Source organism: Sciurus carolinensis, chromosome 6 (assembly GCF_902686445.1).
Source record: "Sciurus carolinensis chromosome 6, mSciCar1.2, whole genome shotgun sequence".
Lineage (NCBI taxonomy): Eukaryota > Metazoa > Chordata > Mammalia > Rodentia > Sciuridae > Sciurus > Sciurus carolinensis.
The window spans coordinates 32,274,204-32,300,448 of NC_062218.1; the positions used below are offsets into that span (position 1 = coordinate 32,274,204).

The window sequence follows — 26,245 nt, forward strand, 5'->3', positions numbered from 1 at the left end:
GCCAAGTCAGGAAGCTGAGAGAGAGTGGGAAGGAGGGAGGGGCAGAGAGAGAGAGAGAGAGAGAGAGAGAGAGAGAGAGAGACACACACACACACACACACACACACACACACAAACACACACCCAGGAAAAATAAAAAACAACTCTTTACCCTGGTGACTCATCTCTTCCAGCCATTGTCCCACCTGCCTACAGATGGGACAGCTAGTCCATTCAAATTAGGATGGACTGAGTAGGTTAGATCTCTCAAAATCTAATTGTTTTACCTTAGAATATTCCTGCATTAGCAGGAGCTTTTGGGGGACGTTTCATTTTAAAACCATAACATATTTACTGGACACAGTGACTTACTTCTGTAATGTCAGTGACTTGGAAAGCTGAGGCAGAAGGATCACAAGTTCAAAAGCAAGCCTCAGCAACTTAGTGAGACCTCAAACAACCTAGCAAGATCCTGTCTCCAAAAATAACAACAGCAATAACACATTTGTTTCAAAAGTGTTTGCTTTCTCTTTTTGTAGAATGGGTATAAATACTGATTTGAAATCTTTTTTCTGGTAATTCCATCATTTTAGTTATCTTGTAGCATCTTTTGTCTTCTTGAGAGCTGGTTAGGTTTTCCTCATTCCTTGTATGTTTAATTTTGGGTTGTAGCCTTGATATTTTAAATTGTGTTAAGAGATTCTGAGTCCTGTGTGAAACCTCTGCACAATGCCATTTTTGGTTTTTGATCATGATGGTATGAGTGTGCGCATGCTTGTGTGTCTGTAGCTGGTAGTCAACCTGATTAGTTTTAGACTTCAGATTCTGAAGTGCCACCTATGAGCTGTTTTACTTTCTAACATTGATTTAATTTTCAGAGCTTTTCTAGTGCTATTCTAGTTGGCCTATATGTGCGGAATCATTCTTTATATTCAGGTTTCACTGGTTGTTCCAGCAATCTTTATAACTATTTCTGCAGAGTATACATTATGTATAGTTATTATGTATTTTGTGTCCTTTAATTTGAGGAAACTTCTTTGCCTTTTTTGGTGTTTTCTTATCTTGACCTTTAGGAAGACTGGGTAGTTATTTTATAGAATATGGGATTTGGTTTTACCTGGTTTTCCTCATAATTGAGTTAGGTTTTGCATTTTTAGAAGAACTATCACAGAAACAATATTGTGTACTTATTCCTATCAGTAAGTTTGTGATATTAGTTTGTGTCACTATTAGTGATGTTAACCTGGATCACTTGTTTACGATGGTGTCTAGCAGGTTTCTTTGCTATAAGGCTAGTTCTATTTTGTAATTATCAGGTAAATTTCATAGAGATCTTGAGGCCATGTAAATATCCTGTTCGTTTTTGGACTTTCCTCCATTAGTTTTAGCATCCATTAATGATTCTTGCCTGAGTCAGTTATTACTGTGATGGTTATAAAATAATGGTCTTTCTAACTCTATCATTCGTTTTACGTTCTTCAGCTAGCATTTCATTGTGAGGAAGAGTTTTTTTCTTTTATTTATTTATTCATTCATTATATGAGTATGCATTCAAGGTTTCTTACTTTAGTCAATGGTTTATAATCCTTTACTATCATCATGTATTTTGATGTCCCAGCTGTTTTTGATTTAGCCAGTGAAAGCCCGTTTGACTTTTATTTTATCTTATTAACATATCCCCATCACTTTCGTAGTGCTTTCTTATTTTTTTGACACAACAGCATGTTCCATGTTCCTCTGTCCTTTTCTTATCTTGATCCTATAAGCAGTAATTTCTCCAGGTTCATTTTATTGGGGAATAATTTTTAAAATCCAGAATTTCTGTGCTAGTTTTTCTGGAGTGCATTGTTTTAATCATATTCAGCATATAGAGCTGAAGGATAACATATACACACATACAACTACATTTATTCACATCTACTTATTAAGAATCATGAAATCAAGTTGTCCCTAATTTCAAACATACACCACAGGGTAACTGTCTTTTCCAACCATGAGAAATTTTATTCCTATTATCCTCAACATATTTGTTCATTGGCTTAATTCTTCACTGTATTGAAAGCAGTTTCATCATTGTTAATGCATACCATTGCAGAAAAGAAACAAATGTGCTAACTAGAATTCACTATTTACAATCCTTTTGGTTTCAGACTGAGAATATTTTCTAGGTTTGTAGGGTTACTATACAAATTACAACAAACATGGTAATTTTAATAAATAAGAAATTTATACTTTTTAAATTCTGTAGTACAGAAGTCAGAAATCAAGGTGTTGGCAGGGTCACATTCCCTTCAGTGACTAAGGGGGAGGGGAGTTCTTTTCTTCTTTTAGCTTCTGGTGACTCCAAATGTTTCTTGGCTTATAGGTACATAACTCCAGTCTCTGCTTCACATAGTGTTATTTTGGTGTCTTTTCTTCTCTTTCCTGTAAGGATATATATCATTGGATTTAGATAACTCATCTAGAGATTCCTACTTATGTCTGAAGATACTTTTTCCAAATGAGGTTACATTCACAAGTTTCGTGGACTAGGATATAGATATATCTTTTGTGGTGTCCATTCAGCTCACTACAGGGTATATAGTTACTTACTACCTTCTGTTTAGTCTTAAAATGTATGTATTACTTATCTTAAATATAGTAAGATTCATTTTGTTTTTTTTGTTTATGTTAACTTTTAGGTTTCCCAGGCTGGATTTGTGGCTCAGTGGTAGAGTACTTGACTAGCAAGTGTGAGGCATTGGATTTGAGTCTCAGCACTGCATATAAATAAATTAAAAAAAAGGTCCAACAACAACTAAAAAAATATTTTAAAAAAATGTTAGGTTTACCCATCTATATTTGTTCATGAATATGAAAACTTGTAACATCCTTTAACAAATAATGAATAAAGATTTACAAATTATGATAACTATTATTAAGGAAATAGACAGGTGCTTTGGTAAAGAACAATGAGGTGCACCCTGTTTACTTAAATCGAGTTCAGGAAATACTTATTTGAACCACTGACCTGTAAACTGAGATTGGAATAATGAGAAGGAGCTATCATGATAAAGGGGAATGAAAAGTTTTCTAGTAGTTGGAAAAGCCTGTATTTGATTTGGGAAAAGAGGTCAGTGGGTGGTATATATTGGGCAGGAATGAACACAAAATAAGTGAATTTGCAAGAAAAGCAGGAGCCAGGAAATGTAATTTGTTTAAACTGTAGAGTTTAAAAAACCAGCAAAGGTTATATGCAGAGGAGTGTCACATTTATAATTATATATATTTTTTAAGGCTTGTACTGATTGCTATGTGAAACAGAAGGTTAAGGTAAAAGTAGAGAGATTAGTAACAAGTCTGTTCCAGTATAATAACTGATTCAGAAGCATAGGATAATGTTGACTCATAGACGAGTGATAGTACTGAAAAAGAGAAAAGTGAATAGATTTGAGATATATTGTGTATAGAATTGGCAAGAACAGCTGTTGGATTGATTCTGATTGGGTAGAAAGCTTTGGAATTAGGGTTATGGAATTATTTAAGGATGACTTCCAAAGTTTTTAGCTTGAGCACCTGGGGAAAAATTTAAAATGATTTAGATGGTAAGAATTCAGATCTCCTTTTTGGACCAATATATTGTGTTTGAGATGCTTATGATATGCAGGTAGAAATGTTAGGTAGGTGCTTAGATATGCAGGTCTTAAGTTCACATGTGGAAAATGGGATCTTAAACTTCCTAATTGGTCCCTGTGGGCATTGCTTTAATTCATGCCTCCCTACTGCAGGCTAAGAGTCTCTACCTCTGTAGTGCCTCCCATTTATATCCTGTAAACTTGAGCAGAATGCAGGTCTTGGCCAAATACAATTTGAGGCATTGTGGGCAACATGGACTGGAGATGATCTCTGGGTCCACTATATTCATTTATATTAATTAATTCATTCTTTCTAGTACTATTGTTTTCCCTCTAAACCACTTTAATATGTAATTTTGCTATTTTTAGGATAGCTTTATTTTGGACCCTGTCAGAGTAAGAGACACTGCCACTATTACACTAAAAAGTATTAGGCTTTTATTTGCTCCATCTGAATCTGACTTGACCATATGAGACCACTCTAGTGAATTTTGTTTCCTGGGAGGGGTAGGGATGGGTGTGTGTGTGTGTGTGTGTGTGTGCGCGCGCGCGTAGGGTTTAATATGTACTCTGTGGTTGATTTGGAGTACATATCAATTTTTATACCAACTTCATAATACTAGTATTTTTATGTGCTGTATATTTTGTTGAGTTAATTTCCTGAAATCACTTTACATATGTTTTTTTCAATTACTCTTAACAGTTATATTATAGAATCAAGATTATAGACACATTTTTTTAGGAAATATGGATGCCCCATTTCTTGCTTTTGTTTTACTTATTTGTAAATGCTTTCTATTATTCTTAATTATTTTTCATTGTAGAAAAGAATCATGATCTTTAAAGAAGGGCCCATCTGTCTTTCTTATTATGGTTTTATTTATTTTTTTTCTTTCCTTGCAAGAGTATGTTATTTTTCTCTTTCCCTTATTAAGTACCTGTTGCAGGTAAGCACTGTGCTAATTTTGAGAGTGGGCAGGGGGTGATGCACAATAGGATTAAACAAAGTGGAAAAAAAGCAAAACATGTTATGAGATAAAATTGGGGTAAAATAGTATCAGCTTATAATAAAAATACTATGTTTTTGAGGGGACAAAAAGTTTTAAATATCATATATCAGTTTCTCATGAGTTTATTGTTTACCTTTTAAAAACCTCTTTTATTCCCTTTGTCTTTATTTTTCCAAGGGTCACACAGCAATGCTTCATACTGGCTCATGGCATCCCAAAATAAAGGGAGAATTTATGACTTGCTCAAATGATGCGTGAGTACTGTTGATAATTTATCTAATTAAGCATTTTTCAGTAAAAAAATGCAGTAAAAGAAATAAGAGTTCAGAAATTCTGATGTTTATATATTCTTAATCTTTAATTAAATAAATATGGACACTGAAAATGAGAATTGGTATGAATCCCATAGAATTTTGTTACAGGGCCTGAAGGATCAGATTGATATAGTTAAGTAACTTTGAAGCTGTGACTAATAATTTTTTGCTTCTTATAGTAAAGACTTATCTGAAAGGAAAATATGCACCAGTTTTTTTTTCTTGACACAAAGTTGGGTTTTCTTCAGTCATAGTTCTATGAGAGATCAGTGAACTTTTAACTATAGACTTCCATTATATAAATATATTTTTACCACGTTTTAGAGGAAAATGACAGTAATAAATTAAGGTGGTTTTCATTTTGATTTACCTTTTTCTGGCCTTTGTCTCTGAGAATAGTAATTGAGGGTTATCTGTGGAAGATCAGCCCAGATTCTTGGTTCATTCAGCATGTATAGCATGTGCACTGTATGCAAGTACACTGTCAATGAAGTTTCTGCCTTCACGGAGCTTACATTCCAATGGAAACGAGTGCTGGGAGACAGACAATGTACAGATACACCAACAAATCAATAATACAGTAATGTTTTAATTTTCAAAGTTTTATTTTTAAAGCTGTTTTTGTAAGTACATATAGTATTACTTAATAGTGAGTTTTATTTTGACTTAATCATATATGCATGGAATATAATTTGCTCCATTTCAGTCCCTGATACTACTCTTTTCCTGTCCTTTTTCTTCCCTCTGTTCCCTTTCCTCTACTCCACTGATCTACTTTATATTTTCATAGTATTCCCCACACACTTTTTTTTATCCTTATTTTGCTCTAGCTTCTGCATATGAAAGAATAGATTTGACCTTTGACTTGAGTCTGGCTTATTTCATTTAGCATGATGTTCTCTAATTCCATCCATTTATCTGCACATGCCATAATTTCATTCTTCTTTATGGCTGAGTAATACTCCATTGTGTCTAAATACCACATTTTCTTTATCTGTTCATCTGATTCCAGATACCTGGACTGGTTCTATAACCTGACTGCTGTGAATTCCACCACTATAAACATTGACATGCCTTTATCACCATAGTATGCTGATTTTAGTTCTTTTGAATAAATACCAAGGAGTGGGATAGCTGGATCAGATGGCCATTCTATTTCCAATCTTTCTTTTTTTTTAATTTTTTTTTTTATTATTGTAAACAAATGGGATACATGTTGTTTCTCTGTTCGTACATGGAGTAAAAGCATACCATTTGTGTAATCATAAATTTACATAGGGTAATGTTGTTTGATTCATTCTGTTATTTTTTTCCCTTCCCCCCAACCCCTTTTCCCTCTATACAGTCCTTCCTTCCTCCATTCTTGCCCCCCTCCCTAACCCTAACTCTAACCCTAACACTAACCCCTCCCACCCCCCATTATGTGTCATCATCCACTTATTAGCGATATCATTCGTCCTTTGGTTTTTTGAGATTGGCTTATCTCACTTAACATGATATTCTCCAGTTTCATCCATTTGCCTGCAAATGCCATAATTTTATCATTCTTTATGGCTGAGTAATATTCCATTGTATATATATATACCACAGTTTCTTTATCCATTCATCAATTGAAGGACATCTAGGTTGGTTCCACAATCTGGCTATTGTGAACTGAGCAGCTATGAACATTGATGTGGCTGTATCTCTGTAGTATGCTGATTTTAAGTCCTTTGGGTATAGGCCAAGGAGTGGGATAGCTGGATCAAATGGTGGTTCCATTCCAAGTTTTCTAAGGAGTCTCCACACTGCTTTCCAGAGTGGCTGCACTAATTTGCAGCCCCACCAGCAATGTATGAGTGTACCTTTCTCCCCACATCCTCGCCAACACCTGTTGTTGCTTGTATTCTTGATAATCTCCATTCTAATTGGGGTGAGATGGAATCTTAGGGTGGTTTTGATTTGCATTTCTCTTATTACTAGAGATGTTGAACATTTTTTCATATATCTGTTGATTGCTTGTAGATCTTCTTCTGTGAAGTGTCTATTCATTTCCTTAGCCCATTTGTCGATTGGATTACTTGCATTCTTGGTGTAGAGTTTTTTGAGTTCTTTATACATTCTGGAGATTAGCGCTCTATTTGAAGTATGATTGGCAAAGATTTTCTTCCACTCTGTAGGCTCTTTCTTCGCATTGCTCATAGTTTCCTTTGCTGAGAGAAAGCTTTTTAGTTTGAATCTATCCCAGTTATTAATTCTTGCTTTTATTTCTTGCGCTATTGGAGTCCTGTTGAGGAAGTCTGGTCCTAAGCCGACATGTTGAAGCTCTGGACCTACTTTTTCTTCTATAAGATGCAAGGTCTCTGGTCTGATTCCGAGATCCTTAATCCATTTTGAGTTTAGTTTCGTGCACAGTGAGAGATATGGGTTTAGTTTCATTCTGTTGCATATGGATTTCCAATTCTCCCAGCACCATTTATTGAAGAGGCTATCTTTTCTCCATTGCATATTTTTGGCCCCTTTGTCTAGTATGAGAAAATTGTATTTATTTGGGTTTGTATCCGTGTCCTCTATTCTGTACCATCGATCCACCTTTCTATTTTGGTACCAATACCATGCCGTTTTTGTTACTATTGCTTTGTAGTAGAGTTGAAGATCTGGTATTGGGATACCCCCTGCTTCACTCTTTCTGCCAAGGATTGCTTTAGCTATTCTGGGTTTTTTATTCTTCCAGATGAATTTCATAATTGCTTGCTCTATTTCTGTAAGGTACATCGTTGGGATTTTAATTGGAATTGCATTGAATTTGTATAGCACTTTTGGTAGTATGGCCATTTTGACAATATTAATTCTTCCTATCCAAGAACATGGGAGATCTTTCCATCTTCTAAGGTGTTCTTTAATTTCTTTCTTTAGTGTTCTGTAGTTCTCATTGTAGAGGTCTTTCACCTCTTTTGTGAGATTGATTCCCAAGTGTTTTTTTTTTTTTTCAAAGTTATTGTGAATGGGGTAGTTTTCCTAATTTTTCTTTCCAAAGATTCATCACTTATATATAAAAATGCATTAGATTTATAAGCATTGATCTTATATCCCGCTACTTTACTGAATTCACTAATGAGTTTTAAAAGTTTTCTGGTGGAATTTCCTGGTTCCTCTAAGTATACAATCATATCATCAGCAAATAGGGATAGTTTGAGTTCTTCTTTTCCTATTCGTATCCCTTTAATTTCTTTGGTCTGTCTAATTGCTCTGCCTAGAGTTTCAAGGACGATATTGAAAAGAAGTGGTGAAAGAGAGCATCCCTGCCTTGTTCCAGTTTTTAGGGGGAATGCTTTCAGTTTTTCACCATTTAGAATGATATTAGCCATGGGCTTAGCATAGATGGCCTTCACAATGTTAAGGAATGTTCCCACTATCCCTATTTTTTCTAGCGTTTTGAGCATGAAGGGATGCTGTATTTTATCAAATGCTTTCTCTGCATCTATTGAAATAATCATGTGATTCTTGACTTTAAGTCTATTGATATGGTGAATTACATTTATTGATTTCCTGATGTTGAACCAACCTTGCATCCCTGGGATGAAACCCACTTGATCATGGTGCACTATCTTTTTAATATGTTTTTGTATGTGATTTGCTAAAATTTTGTTGACAATTTTTGCGTCGATGTTCATTAAGGATATTGGTCTGAAATTTTCTTTCCTCGATGTGTCTCTGTCTGGTTTAGGTATCAGGGTAATATTGGCTTCATAGAATGAGTTTGGGAGGATTCCCCCCTCTTCTATTTTATGGAATACTTTGAGAAGTATTGGAATGAGCTCTTCTTTAAAGGTTTTGTAGAACTCTGCTGAGAACCCATCAGGTCCTGGACTTTTCTTTGTTGGTAGGCTTTTGATGACTTCTTCTATTTCATTAGTTGAAATTGGTCTATTTAAATTGTGTATGTCCTCCTCGTTCAGTTTAGGCAATTCATATGTCTCTAGAAACGTGTCGATGTCTTCGAAATTTTCTGTTTTGTTGGAGTATAGATTTTCAAAATAGCTTCTAATTATGTTTTGTATTTCAGTCGTGTCTGTTGTGATATTTCCTTGTTCATTCCGAATTTTAGTGATTTGGGTGTTCTCTCGTCTTCTCTTTGTTAGTGTGACTAAAGGTTTATCAATTTTGTTTATTTTTTCGAAGAACCAACTATTTATTTTGTCAATTTTTTGTATTGTTTCTTTTGTTTCAATTTCGTTGATTTCAGCTCTGAGTTTAACTATTTCCTGTCTTCTACTACTTTTGGTGTTGGTCTGTTCTTCTTTTTCCTAGGGCTTTGAGCTGTAGTGTTAGGTCATTTATTTGTTGATTTCTACTTCTTTTATTAAATGTGCTCCATGAAATAAATTTTCCTCTAAATACTGCTTTCATAGTGTCCCAGAGATTTTGATATGATGTTTCTTTGTTCTCGTTTACCTCTAAGAATTTTTAAATTTCCTTCCTAATATCTTTTGTTATCCATTCATCATATAATAGCATATTGTTTAATCTCCAGGTGTTGGAGTAGTTTCTTTTTTTCACTCTTTCATTAATTTCTAACTTCAATCCATTATGATCTGATAGAATACAAGGTAGTGTCTCTATCTTCTTGTATTTGCTGACATTAGCTTTGTGGCATAATATATGGTCTATTTTAGAGAAGGATCCATGTGCTGCTGAGAAGAAAGTGTATTCGCTCTTGGTTGGATGGTATATTCTATAAATGTCTGTTAAGTCTAAATTATTGATTGTGTTATTGAGATCTATGGTTTCTTTGTTCAATTTTTGTTTGGAAGATCTGTCCAGTGGTGAGAGAGGCGTGTTAAAATCACCTAGTATTATTGTGTTATGGTCTATTTGGTTTCTGAAATTGAGAAGGATTTGTTTGACATACATGGATGAGCCACTGTTTGGGGCATAGATGTTTATGATTGTTATATCTTGATGATTTATGCTTCCCTTAAGCAGTATGAAATGTCCTTCCTTATCCCTTCTGACTGACATTGGCTTGAAGTCGCCATTATCTGAAATGAGGATGGATACTCCAGATTTTTTGCTGAGTCCATGTGCATGGTATGATTTTCCCCATCCTTTCACCTTTAGTCTATGGGTATCTCTTTCTATGAGGTGAGTCTCTTGCAGGCAACATATTGTTGGATCTTTCTTTTTAATGCAATCCGCCAGTCTATGTCTTTTGATTGATGAATTCAGGCCATTAACATTCAGGGTTATTATTGAGATATTATTTGTATTTCCGGTCATTTGGTTCATTTTTAAAATTTTATTTATTTATTTCTTTTTTGACACATCTTGGTTCCTCCTTTATTTGACAGTTCCTTTAGGATAATTCCTCCCTTTGCTGATTTGCTTCTTTGTTTTTTATTTCTTCCTCATGAAATATTTTGCCGAGAATGTTCTGTAATGCTGGCTTTCTTTTTGTAAATTCTTTTAGCTTTTGTTTATCATGGAAAGATTTTATTTCATCGTCAAATGTGAAGGTAAGCTTTGCTGGATATAAGATTCTTGGTTGGCATCCGTTTTCTTTCAGAGGTTGAAAAATGTTGTTCCAGGCCCTTCTAGCTTTTAGGGTCTGGATTGAAAAATCTGCTGATAACCATATTGGTTTCCCCCTGAATGTAATTTGGTTCTTTTCTCTCACAGCCTTTAAAATTCTGTCTTTATTTTGTATGTTAGGTATTTTCATTATAATGTGCCTTGGTGTGAGTCTGTTGTAATTTTGTGTATTTGGAGTCCTATAAGCCTCTTGGACTTGATTTTCCATTTCATTCTTCAGATTTGGGAAATTTTCTGATATTATTTCATTGAATAGATTGTTCATTCCTTTGGTTTGTTTCTCTAAACCTTCCTCAATCCCAGTAATTCTCAAATTTGGCCTTTTCATGATATCCCATAGTTCTTGCAGATTCTGTTCATGATTTCTTACCATCTTCTCTGTTTGTTCAAGTTTGTTTTCGAGGTTAAATATTTTGTCTTCAATATCTGAAGTTCTGTCTTCCAGGTGTTCTATCCTATTGGTTATGCTTTCTATGGAGTTCTTAATTTGGTTTATTGTTTCCTTCATTTCAAGGATTTCTGTTTGTTTTTTTTTTCAATATCTCTAATTCTTTATTAAAATGATCTTTTGCTTCCTGAATTTGCTCTGTTAACTGTTGATTGGTGCGATCATTCAATGCCTGCATTTGCTCTTTCATCTCATCATTCAATGCCTGCATTTGCTCTTTCATCTCATCGTTTGCTTCCCTAATCATTTTAATTATGTACATTCTGAACTCCCTTTCTGTCATTTCTTCTGCCATGCTGTTGTTGGATTCTATTGATGTAACATCTAGATTTGTTTGGGGCATTTTCTTCCCTTGTTTTCTCATATTGTTCAGGAATCAGTGGGTCATTAAGATATTGCAGATTTCCTCTATCGACTTATAATGTCCCTGAAGATTGCTAGTATATCCCCTCTTATCCTTCAGTAATCTGAAGTCTTGGAGGAAGTTGATAATGCGGAGCTCCACGAAGAAGCTGCCTCTCTAGGGTGGTGACCCTCAGGTGGCGTATATTCCCTGCTAGTGGTCAGAGGTGTCTCCACTTGTTGACCAATGGTCATCCAAAGGGGAACGAGGCTGCGGGCTGAGGCAAGGCCTGTTTGTGCCTGTGTCTCTGGTTTTACCATCCCTGTGGGAAAACCTCTCCCGGTAGGGAAGACTCACTCGGTGGGAATGTCTCGCTGGTCAGTTCCCCTCCCAGAGGTTCCCCTCAATCTACAACTACCGCCTGGGCTGGGCTGTCTTCCTCTGCAACGTTCCCAGGGGCCCGGACCTACCTCCTGGGCCTGGGAGCCTCACCCTCCGCAGGCGAGTCTCCTTAGGCTGCCTCTCCCAGAGAATCTGCCCGCAGTCCTGGAAACTTTGCTCCGCCCCTAGGCGTGTCTCTGTGCGGCTCTTCCAGCAAGAAGCCACCTAGCTCCTGGGACCCTACTCTGCACTTAATCGCCTGGCTATGCGGCCCCTCCTCTGAGCTGCCACCTGGAGCCCTGTACAATAGCTTCGATACCCAGAGACCCGCCACACACCTCCTCCACCGGACAGCAGGCCGGTTTCCGACACAGTCACTAGGAGTCCAAGCAACTCACTTCGCGTCTCCTCCTCCCACCAACCTCCCGTAGCCCTAGGCAGTCACTCCAAGCCCAAGTGACCCGCCCTGTTCCTCCTCCTCCTCCTCGGGGTAGCCCCCCGGGTGTTCAGGGGCAGTGGCTCCGAGACCAAGTGACCCACCGCGCTCCTCCTCCAGGTAGGCCACCGGTGTTCAGGAGCGGTCGCTTTGAGTGCAATCAACTCACCACTCGCCTCCTCCTCTGGCAACCGCCTCTGGCTCTGATGCAGTCACTCCTAGGTCAAGCGACCCGCCGTGCTCCTCCTCTTCCTCTGGGCAACCCCCGGTGTTCAGAAGCGGTCGTTTCTGGGTCCAAACAGCTCGCCACGCAGCTCCTCCTCAGGCAGCCGCCCGCAGCCCCAGTGGTTGCTCCGAGTCCAAGCGCTGTGCTGAGCCGCCTCCTCCATGATGATCCCAGTTGTCCGTGTTTACCGCTCCAGCGGGGGGAGTGGTGTCTCGCCGAGCAACTCCACTTCACAAATTCCCTGTGTTCCGGCGCTACCGCCCCATCCGGGACACCTCCCCAACGGGAGAGACTCACCCGGCGGCTTTGAGTTGGTCCCAAGTCTCTCACTATCTCCTCTTTTGAATCCTGCGTCCTGGAGCAACGTGAAATGCAGCCGCCCTCTAGGCCGCCATCTTGAAACTCCCAGATTTCTTTAATTGAGCTAAAAGTAACAACTTTTATGAAGTCTTGTCATCTCTGTAGTGTTTGCTAATCCTGTTGATTTTTCTATAGTAACTCACTGTGAAATGTTTGTGCATTTTAGAAGTTTTAGTGAGGAGGAGAACGTAGAAAACTGTCTCCTTCCACAGTTGGGGGAGGAGGAAATACAGATGAATAGCAATAAAAAAATAAAGAAAAAAAGAAAAATAAAGAAAAAAAGGTGGGCACAGAGAAAGTGGATTTAGGGTGGAGTGGAAGGAAGAACCACTGGGTGTGATGATATAACCATTTGTGAAAAATGACTGAATAAATCTTTGAGGGGTAGGATTTTGCAATAGCTGGTAAAAAATAAGAACCAGAGACTTAAGATCAAGAACTGAGATTACATAACTCAGCAGTAGAGTGCTTGGTTCTTTTGCACTCAGGTTTGATTTCCAGTATTGCCAAATTAACCAACCAGCAAACCACAGTGAGGCCCAATTTTTACTCCAGGCTTCCATGGTGTGGGACAAAGTCAGAGTGAACATGTAGTATTAAAAACATTAGCCCACCTATAATTCCAGCGACTCAGGAGGCTGAGGCAGGAGAATCACAAGTTCAAGGCCAACCTCAGCAACTTAGTGAGACCCCATCTCAAAATAAAAAAACTGAAAGGTGTGGTGATGTGGCTCAGTGATTAAGTGACCCTGGGTTCAGTCCCCAGTACTAAAATCCAACCAGCCAACCAGCCAACCAACCAAACAAACAAACAAACAAACAAACACCATTCATTGGCAATGGCGACATATGTGTGCAGGGAACAGACAGGAAGGGTTGCCAACGCTGCTTGTTCGGAAGAATCTGGGGAAATCTTCCCATAGGAGTTTGAAATATGTGTATCAATGTAAATTACTTTTGTGGAAAAGTTGGAAATTAATGAGAGAGGACCTGAACTTATTGAAGAATATATGGAAATTCTAATTTAGATCCTCAAAGATATTACCATGTAGAATATGCAAAAAATATAGTGAATGATAATCAGATCATTTTATACTTAGAGACAGTAAAATCTAGTTTCTTTTGAACAACTGAATGTAATGAAATGTCACTGTTATGAAAGAAAAGGTAAGGGGCTACTCTGTGAAAGGATCATGGCATGTAATTTGTGAAGGAAAGATAGGAAAAAGGATCAAAACAGCACTAAAGAGACATTTTTGGGACAAGTGGGATGATATGATATCAAACTTGGCAATAGTTTTTTGTTTCCTTATGAGGAAAATGGTTCCTGTTTTTCCTCCCCGAATCTCAGCTAGCCAACAGAACATGGCCAAAATGATGGTGTACAGATTCTGACCATAGGCCTTTGAAGAGTTTTTGTGTGCTTCCTTTCCTTTGGAACCATGGCATTGCTATCTGATCAAGCCTTGGCTACCGTTCTGCAGGATAGAAGTAGAGGACAATTCAGTTGTCCCAGCTCAGACCATACTAGATCAGCTTATAGCCAGCCAACTCCCAAACTTGTGAGAGAGCTCAGCCTAGGTCACCAGAACCACCATAGACACTGGAGTTAATCCTGCTGGGAGAGAACCAGCTGCAGGTGAACTCAGCAGCACTAATAACATCCTGTTTTTCTAAGCCATTGAATTTTGGGGATAATTCATTATGTATCAGTTGTAAAATGGTAGAGATGATTTTATTAGATTATGTTATGTGGAAATATGATGATGATGAAAAATGGTTTTGTTCTTAGAAGATACCAGTTGGAGAATAAGAATGAAGAATATTGATATAAGCACGTACTTTTGAATGGTATGGGATGGGGATGTGGAGGGAAGGAGGGAAAGAGAGGGAGAGAATGAGAATATGAATAAATAGGTATATGGAGAAAGACTGACAATACAGATATGACAAATCATTACTATATTTGGTGTTCTTACGAAAGGTGTTTATTGTACTATTTTAACTTTTTTGTAATTTTGAAGCTTTTCAAAATAAAAAGTTAGGGAAATTTTCTTTTTATTTTTTTGGTACCAGGGATTGAACCCAGAGGCACTTAACCACTGAACCCCATCCCTATCCTTTTTTGTATTTAATTTGGAGACAGGGTCTCACTGAGTTGCTTAGGGCCTTGCTAAATTGCTGAGACTGGCATCGAATTTGTGATCCTCCTGCCTCAGCCTCCTGAGTTACTGGATTTACAGGCTTGTGCCACCATGCCCTGCTGAGAGTTCTTAATATCTGTTCATATGCCTGTCATCTCCCACCTCTACCATTTTTCCTGTAAAAGGGTCATGGAAATTATAGTTAATTGTATTTCACTTGGTTAAGTTTTTTCTTGGATATTTTTTCAGGATATTTTAATTTTTATGCACATTGGTGCTAGTTTAGATTATGAGAATTCAGTAGTCAGGGATTATCTACCTTGTATTAGAGACTGCAGGATTTCCTGTGTGTGCCTTAGTCTGCTAGTAACTGTCAGATGTTGGTGGAGAAAGGGTCCTTTAGTCTTCAGTTAGAGTTACAGTCAAAGGGAAAATTACTTTAAAGGGCCTATGAAGTATATTAATAGAAGAAATCATCATTTTCCAGACATATTGATACAGTCCTCTCTCTCACAGTGGATGACCCATTTTATACCGTTGGGGTAGTATTGTTGTATTCTAAGAATACTCTTTGGGGAATGAAGATTGTCATGACTAAATGCTTTTGATGGTAAACTTCAATAACTTACAATATTTTAAAATTTGGTTATAACTTGTGAAGATGAATTTTACAATTAAAAGCATTGACAGGTATTGGCCTGGCATAATGGAAATAGCGTGCCCTTTGTAATGAGAACCAGAGAAAGGTGGGTACTCTACCAGTAGCTTTAAGCAAGTAATTTATCATCAAATTTAGATTCCTGAGAAACTTTTTTTTTCCTTTTTTTCCCTCCAGTGGTGGGGATTGAACCCATGACCTTTGCACATGCTAGGCATGTGCTCTATCACTGATTTACATCCCCAGCCCCAAGTTTAGATTCCTATAAAATGGAGTAATACTTGATTTATAAGATTCTAATCTGGACTAAATGTATAGTCTTGCATATGACTAAAATAGGACTAGCCTTGGATTCATTCATATGAGGGTTTTCTAACATCTTGGTGAGCATCCCTTATTGGAACATGTGTGGAACATGTTCAGAAACTTGCTGGAAGGCTGCTAGGCAGATTTCACTTAGTTTTTATAATCAATAACATATGTAAACATAATTGTAAAATTCGCCAAAGAATGATGATTCATATAAATGGATCTCATGAAAGTAAATTTTCTGTAACTGAAAGTTTTTTCTTCTCAGTTTTAAGTATTTTTTTTTGGGGGGGGGAGCTAAAAACATTAGTTTCCTATGTTATTTATGTGAGTTTTGAATGTAGTTTAGCATTTTCACAATTTATAAATTATTGCATTGTGGTATGGTATGACTCAGAATGCCTTGGCATATGTAGGCCTATTTATAGTTTGAATTCCTCACTGCTATTTGTATTTTTTGATTTTTTTCCCTTTCTATTGTTACTTCTTGCTGTTGTATGTATGACATTGAATAGAAATACCTCAGTTTCTGCTTTGGTTTTCTGCTTCTAAAAAACTAGAGGCTGGGGATTAGGTAGGGATGGTCTAAATTTTTTAGAATTGGGGAACAAGAAGAAGGAATAAGCAGCTATTATAGTGTGTATGAGTTTCTTTTTTTAAGCATATGGGTTTTTGCTATCCTATTTGTCTGATGCTGGCTAGGATTTTATATTGTCCAAGCCGGCAGATAAGTAAAATAGTGTTATAGTCACAGTGGTTCTTTTTTCTAGATGTTCTCACAGAAACAGGAAATATACTTTTTAGATCATGCTTCTATATTATTTAGCATAACTTTCATCTAATTTAATTATTTGATTCTGATTTTTTTTAATATACTATCATAGTTTTTCATTTTAAAACTGTAAGGATTTTTTAAAGTGTTTACAGAAACCAACATTTAAAAAATAAACGACTTTTATTCTTGTTGAGTAGATAATTTAATGTATCTACATAGTTTGAAGCATTTGTTAATAGAATTTTTACATGAAATAGGTCACTTTGGGGAAAAATTCCTCAAGATTTATTTGTAGAGCCTAAATATTGCAAATTTTCACATTCATACGTGCTGGTTATAGCAAAATACAGTAGAAGAAAAAATAACTCAGGTGTGTGTGTGTGTGTGTGTGTGTGTGTATTTGTTTTTTTAAATGGGGTGTTGTTATGTTGCACAGGCTGATCTCAAACTCAAGGACTGAAGTGTTATACCTGCTTAAGCCTCCTGAGTAGCTGAAACTACGGATGCCCACCACCACACCTGGCTGCTCAGACACATTGTAAAGCTCATATTTTGCTTGAGTTCTAGCAATAATGAGAATCTGCTGCTTCCCAATCACTGATGTAATTGAGATGTACATATATTGGTAGTACTTTAATTTGGCTTCTCTTGACAAATCATTTTCCCCGAAGGCTTGAATGCATGAAAGAGGTAGATCATCTTTTAATGTAATCATACATTTATCCAACCCATAAGATACTATAAGGTTGGATTTGATTGGTGCATGTTATATGTATGGGTACAATTCATATGTGTTCATTTTTAAAAGGTCAAAAAAAATTTCTTCCTCTCAAAATTCTTAGCTTTTTTTTTTTTTTTTTTTGGTTGTAGATGGACACAATACCTTTATTTTATTTATTTATTTTCATGTAGTGCTGAGGATCAAACCTCACACATGCAAGTACTCTACCACTGAACCACAATCCCAACCCAATTCTTAGCTTTTGAACAGGGCTTGGTGGCATACCTTTTAATTCCAGAGACCAGACCGCAGAAGATCACAAGTTCTAGGCCAGACTCAGCAACTTAGTAAGAACCTCAGCAACTTTGTGAGATCCTGTCTCAAACAAAAAGGACTGGGAATAAGGTGGGTCTTAATACTTAGATTAGGATTTTTGCTTGTGGCTGCCCTTTTATCACCATTCAAATTAATTTGTGAGCATCACAATTTTAACTCTATCCTCAATTCAGCCACAGATTTTAAAAACTTATTATTTGAATTAGTGTTTGATTAATATAGGAAGAGGACTTTTTTCCTTTCCTGGGTACTGGGGATTGAGACCAGGACCTTGCACGTGCTAGGTAAGTGCTCTTCCACTGAGCCACATCCCCAGTTCTAGTAAAATAGGAAGAGTTATTTGTTAATTTTTATGTGGGCTAAGTTGTTACATTGAAGACAAAGGTTAGGTTTTTGTTTTGTTTATTTTATTTGTTATTTCTTTCATTTTAAAATTGAAATGTCATTGTCCTCAGTTTCTGTCAAAATAAATGATACTATGAAACTCAAAATTCTGTGAGGAAAAAAATTGCTAAAATTTATTATCAAAATTAATAGTGCCATTTTAAGGGGAAATTGAAATTGACAATTATTGAGAATCATGTAGTGTTTGGAACTCTAGAATAAAATTTTCCTTAGAGATTGGTAAGAGTATAAAAATAGGACTTTATTTAACTGGTCATTTTGAGGGTTTTGAAAACAATGCATCAGAAAAACATCTGGAGGTTTATTAGTTTTTTTAAATATAGTTTTCAGTTGTCAATGGATCTTTTTAAAAATTTTATATGTGTATATGTGATGCTGAGGTTTGAACCCAGGGCCTTACACAGGTTGGGCAAGTACTCTACCACAACTCCAGCTTGGTTTATTAGTTTTTGTGTTAAGGTAAATGTATGTTGGTCTAAACTGTGAAAGTGCTGGAGGCAAAGGAAGATGATATCCATACTTGATTTAGAGATGACTTCTAGTTTTATTATACTGTGTGTACTGATGAAATAATATGGCCACTACTAAACTAACAGATAATATCTCAAAAAAACTGTAGTAATTTTCCATGTAATTATAATTATTAATATTTGTACTTTGTAATTCAAAATAAGTGAATAAAATATTACTGGGGGAGTTGAATTTACTGAATAGGCAAGAATTATTTATAATTAAGCATTTTAATTTTGTGTATATGACTACTCCCATTATGCTTGAATGACTTCTGTTTTATTTATAATTTCCTCATACTTTTAACTTAGACATATTTTTATCATCACCTCATTTGTCTAGGGATAAAAAAATTGATGTATTGTTAACCTTGTTGTGAGTTTTATATAATTTTTACGCGTTATGTAATTTTTACGCGGGACCGTTCATGTGTTTTATATTGCCATGTGTCACAATGGTAACATATTCACAACTTCAAAAACATTGTAGGAAAGTTTCCTGAAGTCCAAGTTTGTTATGTTTTACTATATTTGTATACTTTTCACAGTTTGTTTTTGGTGGCAGGGTAGCAGGGATTGAACTCAGGGCACTTTACCGCTGAGTCACATCCCCAACCCTATTTTGTATTTTATTTAGAGACAGAATCTCACTGAGTCGCTTAGAGCTTTGACATTGCTGAGGGTAGCTTTGAACTTGCGCTCCTCCTGCCTTAGCCTCCTGAGCTGCTGGGATTATAGGCATGAACCACTGTGCCTGGCTTTTTCAGTTTTTAGTCAATAACTTATTTTGACTAGGGCACATCAATATTGAATAATAATTCCTATGGAAGGATTATAAACTGTGGAGGATGCTGATTAGCATTTTCTTTATCTTGAGATTCATATGAAAAACAATTTTTAAGAATATCATCATTAGTACATTTCTAAGTATTACATTATTTTGATTTTAAAATATCCATTAATTTGTTTATTTTTAAAAAAGAATGTGGAAGACTCTAAAGAGTTGAAGGATATACTTGTTTATTGGTATCCCATTAACAGAGGATTTGATGGAGGGTAGTTAGTATTTCATCTGGGGATTTCTAAGTCAGGCAAGGTAGCATCAATACTGCCAGTCCACTCTACATATGGCTAAATGAATCTGCCTACAAGGCAAATACACCAGTACTTATGTGGTGTATGCCAATCCTATTGGCCATATATTACATTGTAGTATATGGAGACAAATGTTGTTTCTGCAAAACTTCATGAATTTAGTTGCAGTGATGGAAATAAAAGGAATTTTCAGATTATAGACTTTGTAATTATAGACTTTGTAAGTCAAATTTGAAGTTTTTATTTTGTTTCTGCTTTTTCCTGAGACTTGGATATTAAACTATATTATTTTTCTTTTCTAAATTATTCTTTCCTAAGTTTCTATGACCCAGTACATGGCAAATTTATTTGTATTCTGTTTCTGAGTCCCTTCTTTTCTGTTATGCCTTATAAGCAGATTGATTCCACACTCAGCTTTGAAGCAATCGTATTCTCGTCTTTGCAGTTTCACATTGACAGAGATGATGAAGTTAGACTGCAAGTTAACAGGCACTTTTTAAGGAAGTGTAAATAATGAGTTGCTCTTTTCCATTGCCTCTTTTTAAATTTTGTTAAGTTTACACAACTTGGTGAAACTATTTCTGTCTTATAAACTATCCTTCCTTGTGATAATACTTCTAAAATTTGTCTTGATGAAAATGTTAGCTTTTGTTACTGCTTTTTAGAATGTGCTTGAAGTAAAAATAGTTTACTCTTCTCTTAATAAAATTTTTCTGTTATTGTAATAGTAGTAGAATATAAAATATGAAGATTTCATTAATTACAGGTTTCTTTTCTCTTTGATATGTTTCTTTAGTGGGCTGAGATCTGTTAGTCAGAATAAAACAACATTTGTTTTTGGAAAGCTGTATCAATTCATCAGCAAACACACCTTGCACAGATTCCTTTAGCAACACTCCATGAGGTTACATGAGTTCCATGCTATTAGTCAAAAATTGTGTCTTTATGGAGGAAATAAGGCTCACAGATGACATTCCTTCCAACAAAAATTTTTGTATGTTGGCTTATCTCTACATAGAATAACCAAAGAGATAGGCCAACTTTTTGTTTATACCACACAACTATGTAGTGATTAGTCCTAATCTTACCCAGACAGTTTTACTTGTATGTTCTAAATAGGTTTCACATTATAAATCTTTTTAATAAGTCACTACATGATTCCTTATTTTTCAAAGAATAATATATCTTTTGCAGACATATAATTTTTAGCTTTCTTAATTTCATTCCTTTCTTGCTGTGAAATTATTTTGTCTGTCAACCAGGAAATATATATTGAGAACCTACTATATGCATGACCTCAATGAGACCCTGTGGATAAATGAAATGGTTCTTGTTCTTATGGAATGTATAATGTAGGGGGGAAATGTTCAAAATACTCTTGGATAATTAATAATTATAAGTGTGTAAGTTCTGTGAAGGAGCAATATACAAGGAAGAACTAAAGTGGTCTGGAGAGTTAGTATAACTTTTGAGGAAGTGATATTGAAGCTGAAATGGAGGGCTGGGATGTCACAAGTGTTAGACTGCTTGCTTAGCATGAATGAGGCCCTGGGTTCAAATCCCAGCACCCTCTTGCCCCCCAGTAAAAGCTGAAATGGAAAGATGAGTAATTATTGGTAGGCAGAAAGAGGGGTTTGACAGTGGGGAATGTATTCTTTTAGATATAGGAAACAGCACATTAAAAGTCAGAGGAACTGAACGAAATCCAGCATTACAAGAGCAGAGAGGGAAAAATGGAAAGCAGTATCATGAATTTGCAGAAGTAGGCAGGGGTTAATTTGCAGGGCCACATAGACCATGCTGAACATATTCGGATTTTATTCTAAGGGCAACTATTAGAGGTTAAAAGACTTTAAAAGAAGGGTAGTGGCAAATCAGATTAAGAGGATCATGAGTTCAAAGCTACCCTTAGCAAAAGTGAGGTGCTAAACAACTCAGTGAGACCCTGTCTCTAAATAAAATAAAAAATAGGACTGGGAGTGTGGCTCAGTGGTGGAGTGCCCCTGAGTTCAATCCCCAGTACTTAACAAAAAAAACAAAACAAAAAACCCACCGCCAAAAACCCCCCATAACCCCAGCTTTCATAAAAGCAGAGTAAACTTGAGATTGAGCTTGATGGGGTTGGGGTGGAATAACCCTTCTTTATGTGTGTTGTGGGCTAGGAGCTTCATATGCTCTCTTTCTCTTAATAAGCACAGTATCGGTTCAAAGAAGGAAGTGATTTGTCAGGTTATTCTTATCATTGGGCTGTACCCCCAAAAGCCCCTGTGTTAATGCAGGAATGCTTAGAGGGTAAGTGATTGGATTGTGAGAACTGTAACCTAATCAGTCCATCATAGTTTGAATGACTGAGTGATAACTGTAGACAGGTGGGCTGTGGTTGGAGGAGGTCGCTCAATGGGGGTGTTACCTGGAAGAGTGCATCTTCCCTGTGGCACCTCTCCCACCACTCTCTGCTTTCTGATCCTTTCATGAGCTGAGCTGTTTTCCTCCCCTGGTCAGCTCATGGTTCTGCTTGTAGAGTTGTATTGTGTGCCTTACCTTCTCTTCTCTTCTTGGAGGACCTTAGCTTCTATTAGCAGGCACTGCCTGATGGTAGCTGCTGAAATTGCAGCTCATTGGAAAATTCACATGACAGAAAAACCGAGTTTTTTTTTAAACATTAAGTATGATGTGGTAATATGATTCTATCTTTTTTAGTAGAGTCCTCAGTGCTTGTATTAATAGTTACTGGTACAATTGTAAGCATTAAATACATTTTATCTTATTCCCACTTTCCACACAAACATAAGAGAGGAAACTTAAGAAATTCTCAGTTTTGGATTGCCAAGGAAATTCTCAAGGTTAGCACGTTAACAGTTAATGCTGTTTTCCACTGCTCTTGTATTTTCTTATTATGATGTTCTTATTGTATTTTCTTGTTATTTTGTAATTATAAAGTAATATAACAACATTGCAGAAACCTTGGGCAGTTCAGTGGGGAAAGCTCTCACCCATAAATTCTAGGCTGTAATAGAACTAATGTTTTCAGGGAGGCAGTACTTTGGAGTATTTTGATATGCACCTGAACATGTTATAATTATAGTGTACATAAAAATTTACTTTTTCTTGTTACCTACTGTAATATAGATATATTACAGTGATGTAGTTGCTGGTTGTGCGTAATGAAGGTTAAGCATCCCTAATCTAAAAATCTAAAATCTGAAATACTCCAGATTCTGAAATTTTTTTAGGACTGAACTGATGCCACAAGTGGAAAATTCCACACTTCACCTCATTTGAAAATTTGTTTCATGTACAAAATTATTAAAAATACTGTATAAAATTGCCTTCAGGTGTGTAAGGTGTATATGAGACAAATGAATTTCATGTTTAGACTTGAATCCCATCCTCAAATTATCTAATTTATATGCAAATTCATTATCAGCAAAAACCCCAAATTTGAAACATTCTAGTCTCAGGCATTTTGGATAAGGGATATATAGCCTGTATTGTTTTATGTATCATAATTGCCAAGCCATTCTGTTATTTATTTTTTCTATTATGTGTAGTATATGTGGAATATTTTTATGGATGCAACTTGTTCTGTTTTGAATTTTATTTTTTAAAGCATATTAATTATCATTGCCTACAATTGGAAATGTATTTGAGGATAAAAAAGAATCTCACACTACAAAGAATTATTATTTTTTGAGCAGTAACTTTGACTGAATTATATGATTTGGCAGTTCTGTGATAGCCAGCATATCCAGTTTTTATGTTATATGGCAGATCAGGGCCTGTGTACACAGATTAGCAAGTCCTTTAACTTGTTCTGAAAATGAAAATTTTTTTGGATGAACGATTAAGTTTATTGACTCTGGGAAAAATTATTTGATTGCTCTTCTAGCACTTATAATTGAAATCTTTAATTTCTATATTTAAATTATAATAAACATGTGCAATATTACCTTTATGTTCAGTGACATTTCTTTTAGAGGTCTTTGATTTTAAGCAAACTTGCCAATATTCTTTAAAATTATAAATGCTTTATTCATCAACACATTTTTCAGTAGAGCTTTATCTCTTTTAATGATCTTTTAATTAATCTTAGGATTCTAGTTACTCGTTATCTCTTTTTAATTCACCTGTTAATTTTCCTTTTAACCAGGAAAGATGTACAGTGGAAAATTAAAATAGCAATTAGTTGTTTATAGAGAAGAGTGAGCTGGTTGTTCTTAGCAGGAGCCAATGGAACCCATATCCAGGTGGTAATAATGAAATTTGAGCCAAAATAAATTCGTTAAATGGAATTCAAACTTAATAATGTCATGTTTAAATTACTGGTACACTAAAACCCTGATATAAAACTATAGGAGGTGCCCCAGATAATCAATCATTTAAAATATGGGAGGATATTAAAATAGGGTAATCTTATAAATTTGCTCCAGTGACTGGGGTGAGCCTATTGTGTCAAAAAGGGCTTTCTAACTGCTAACTGCTTTACATTCAAATTAATGTTAAGAAAGAGCACATTATCAAAAAATTCTCTGGATTTAGTATTTTTATATCCTGAGATTTTGTTTTCAGGCACAAGCTGAATAACATTCCAAAGAAAAGAACAACTCTATCGAATTGATTCTGTCTAGTGGTACCTGTAATATGCAATGAAATGTGTGGTCAGCTAGCTTAGAAAGATGTTAGCTGTTGTTTCAGAATTGCAAAACTACTGCTTGACATTTATGAAGTTCATTAAAAAAAAGCATTTAACAAAGTCACTGATGTTAATGACTACCCAAGTAGCTGTTGTAATTGATGCTGATCACCCTAAAGAGCATTGACAAGGCACAAATCCTGAATAGATCCACTGTAAGTTTACCAAATATGGGCTATTTAGTTTTCCTAGAGAGTTTATTGGAGACCAGGACTTGTGTAAAACACTGTTTTTGTATGAGAGTAATAACCAATGTTATCAAGCACTTCTATATGTGAAGTGCATTCTTGTAAGCACTTTGTATTAACTCATTTAATACTTACATAGAAATGCTAGGCATTTCCCAAGATCCTGTTTTCTTCTCTTTCTTACCTGCCTTTTGTGTAAGAATCTGAAGTCCTTTCTTTGTTCTGGGTACACTGTAGGAAAGAGTGGGAAGCTAGCATTCTTGGTGATAAGACGAGAGTTTCAATGTCGTAGCAGAGTTGGTAGTGAATCTTTGTAACTACAGTTTCAAATGTTCAGCATTATCTGATATCATTTTCTTTTGATTCATGATAATTCTAAATATCTAATTAAATATCTCACTAAATATTTATACTGAGATATGTATGAAATGGAAATAATATGACATGAATATTACTTTATTAAAGAATATTGCATTTCCTAAAAGAATTAACATGATGACTGTATTTTGCTTTAAATATGTCAACTACTTTGACTATTCACGTTTCATCACTAGTAACATTCTACAAGAATTTCATTGTTTTTAGATGCAAAGAAAGCCCTTTGATACCTTAAAAAGAAGTATCAGATATTTATTTAGGAATACTTACTATAATGTCATCTGTCCAAATTTTCTGGCATAATTTGGTGATTGCCTTTTAAAGATGCTGAATTACATATAATTTAATTTTGACTCAGCATATTTAACTTTATTTTAAATTATTTTTTTGACTAACAAATTCCCCCTTCTTTTTAAGTTTTTCTGTTTTGCATTATCTACCAGTTGTTTATGTTATTCACAGGGATGTAAATATATATATATACATGTATATATATATATTATACATATGTATATTATTGAATTGATATATTTATATATCTATATATCCCTGTGAATATCTTTTACATATCTTTTGTGTGTGTATTGTAATTGTGTGTAATGGTGGTATTTGTCATTACTTATTTGTACCAACACAAAATACAACATCATGATTTGACAAATAATTCTCTAGTATTCTGCTTCTTTCTCCTATCCTTCCTCCCCTGCTCCCTTTCTTCTACTCTACTCATCTCCCTTCAATTTTCAGGAGATCCCTTCCCCACCTTTCTTTACTCTCTTCCTCTGTACTTCCCTCATGAGAGAAAACATCTGACCCTCACTTTCTGAATTTGTATATTTCACTTAGAGCCCTCAAGTTCCATCCGCTTTCCTGCAAATTCCATAATTTCATTCTTATTTATGAATGAATAAGACTCCATTGTGTATATATACCACATTTTCTTTATTCATTTATCTGTTGAAGGACACCAACAGTTAGCACTTTGTATTAACTCATTTAATACTTACATAGAAATGCTAGGCATTTCCCAAGAAAGGTTGGTTCCATAGCATAGCTATTGTGAATTGAGCTGCTATAAACATTGATGGGACTGCATCATTGTATTATGTTGATTTTAAGTCCTTTGGGTATAAATCAAAGAGTGGGATACTTGGGTCAAATGGTGGTTCCATTCCAAGTTTTCTGAGGAATCACCACACTGCTTTCCATAATGGTTGCACCAATTTGCAGTCCCACCAGCAATGCGTGAGTGTACCTTTTCCCCCACATCCTCGCCAACATTTAGTGTTGCTTATATTCGTAGTAATTGCCATTCTGACTGGAGTGATATGGAATTTCAGTGTAGTTTTAAT

General features: G+C 35.7%; 1 protein-coding gene across 1 annotated transcript in view; it reads left to right on the top strand.

Annotated features, from left to right (window-relative positions):
* Window positions 1-26,245, top strand: part of Wdr70 (WD repeat domain 70) — a 329,962-nt gene that overhangs the window by 154,925 nt on the left and 148,792 nt on the right. The window contains exon 9 of the mRNA XM_047556126.1: window positions 4,781-4,857. Coding sequence (XP_047412082.1) covers window positions 4,781-4,857 — 77 coding nt within the window. The remainder of the gene's footprint in view (window positions 1-4,780; window positions 4,858-26,245) is intronic.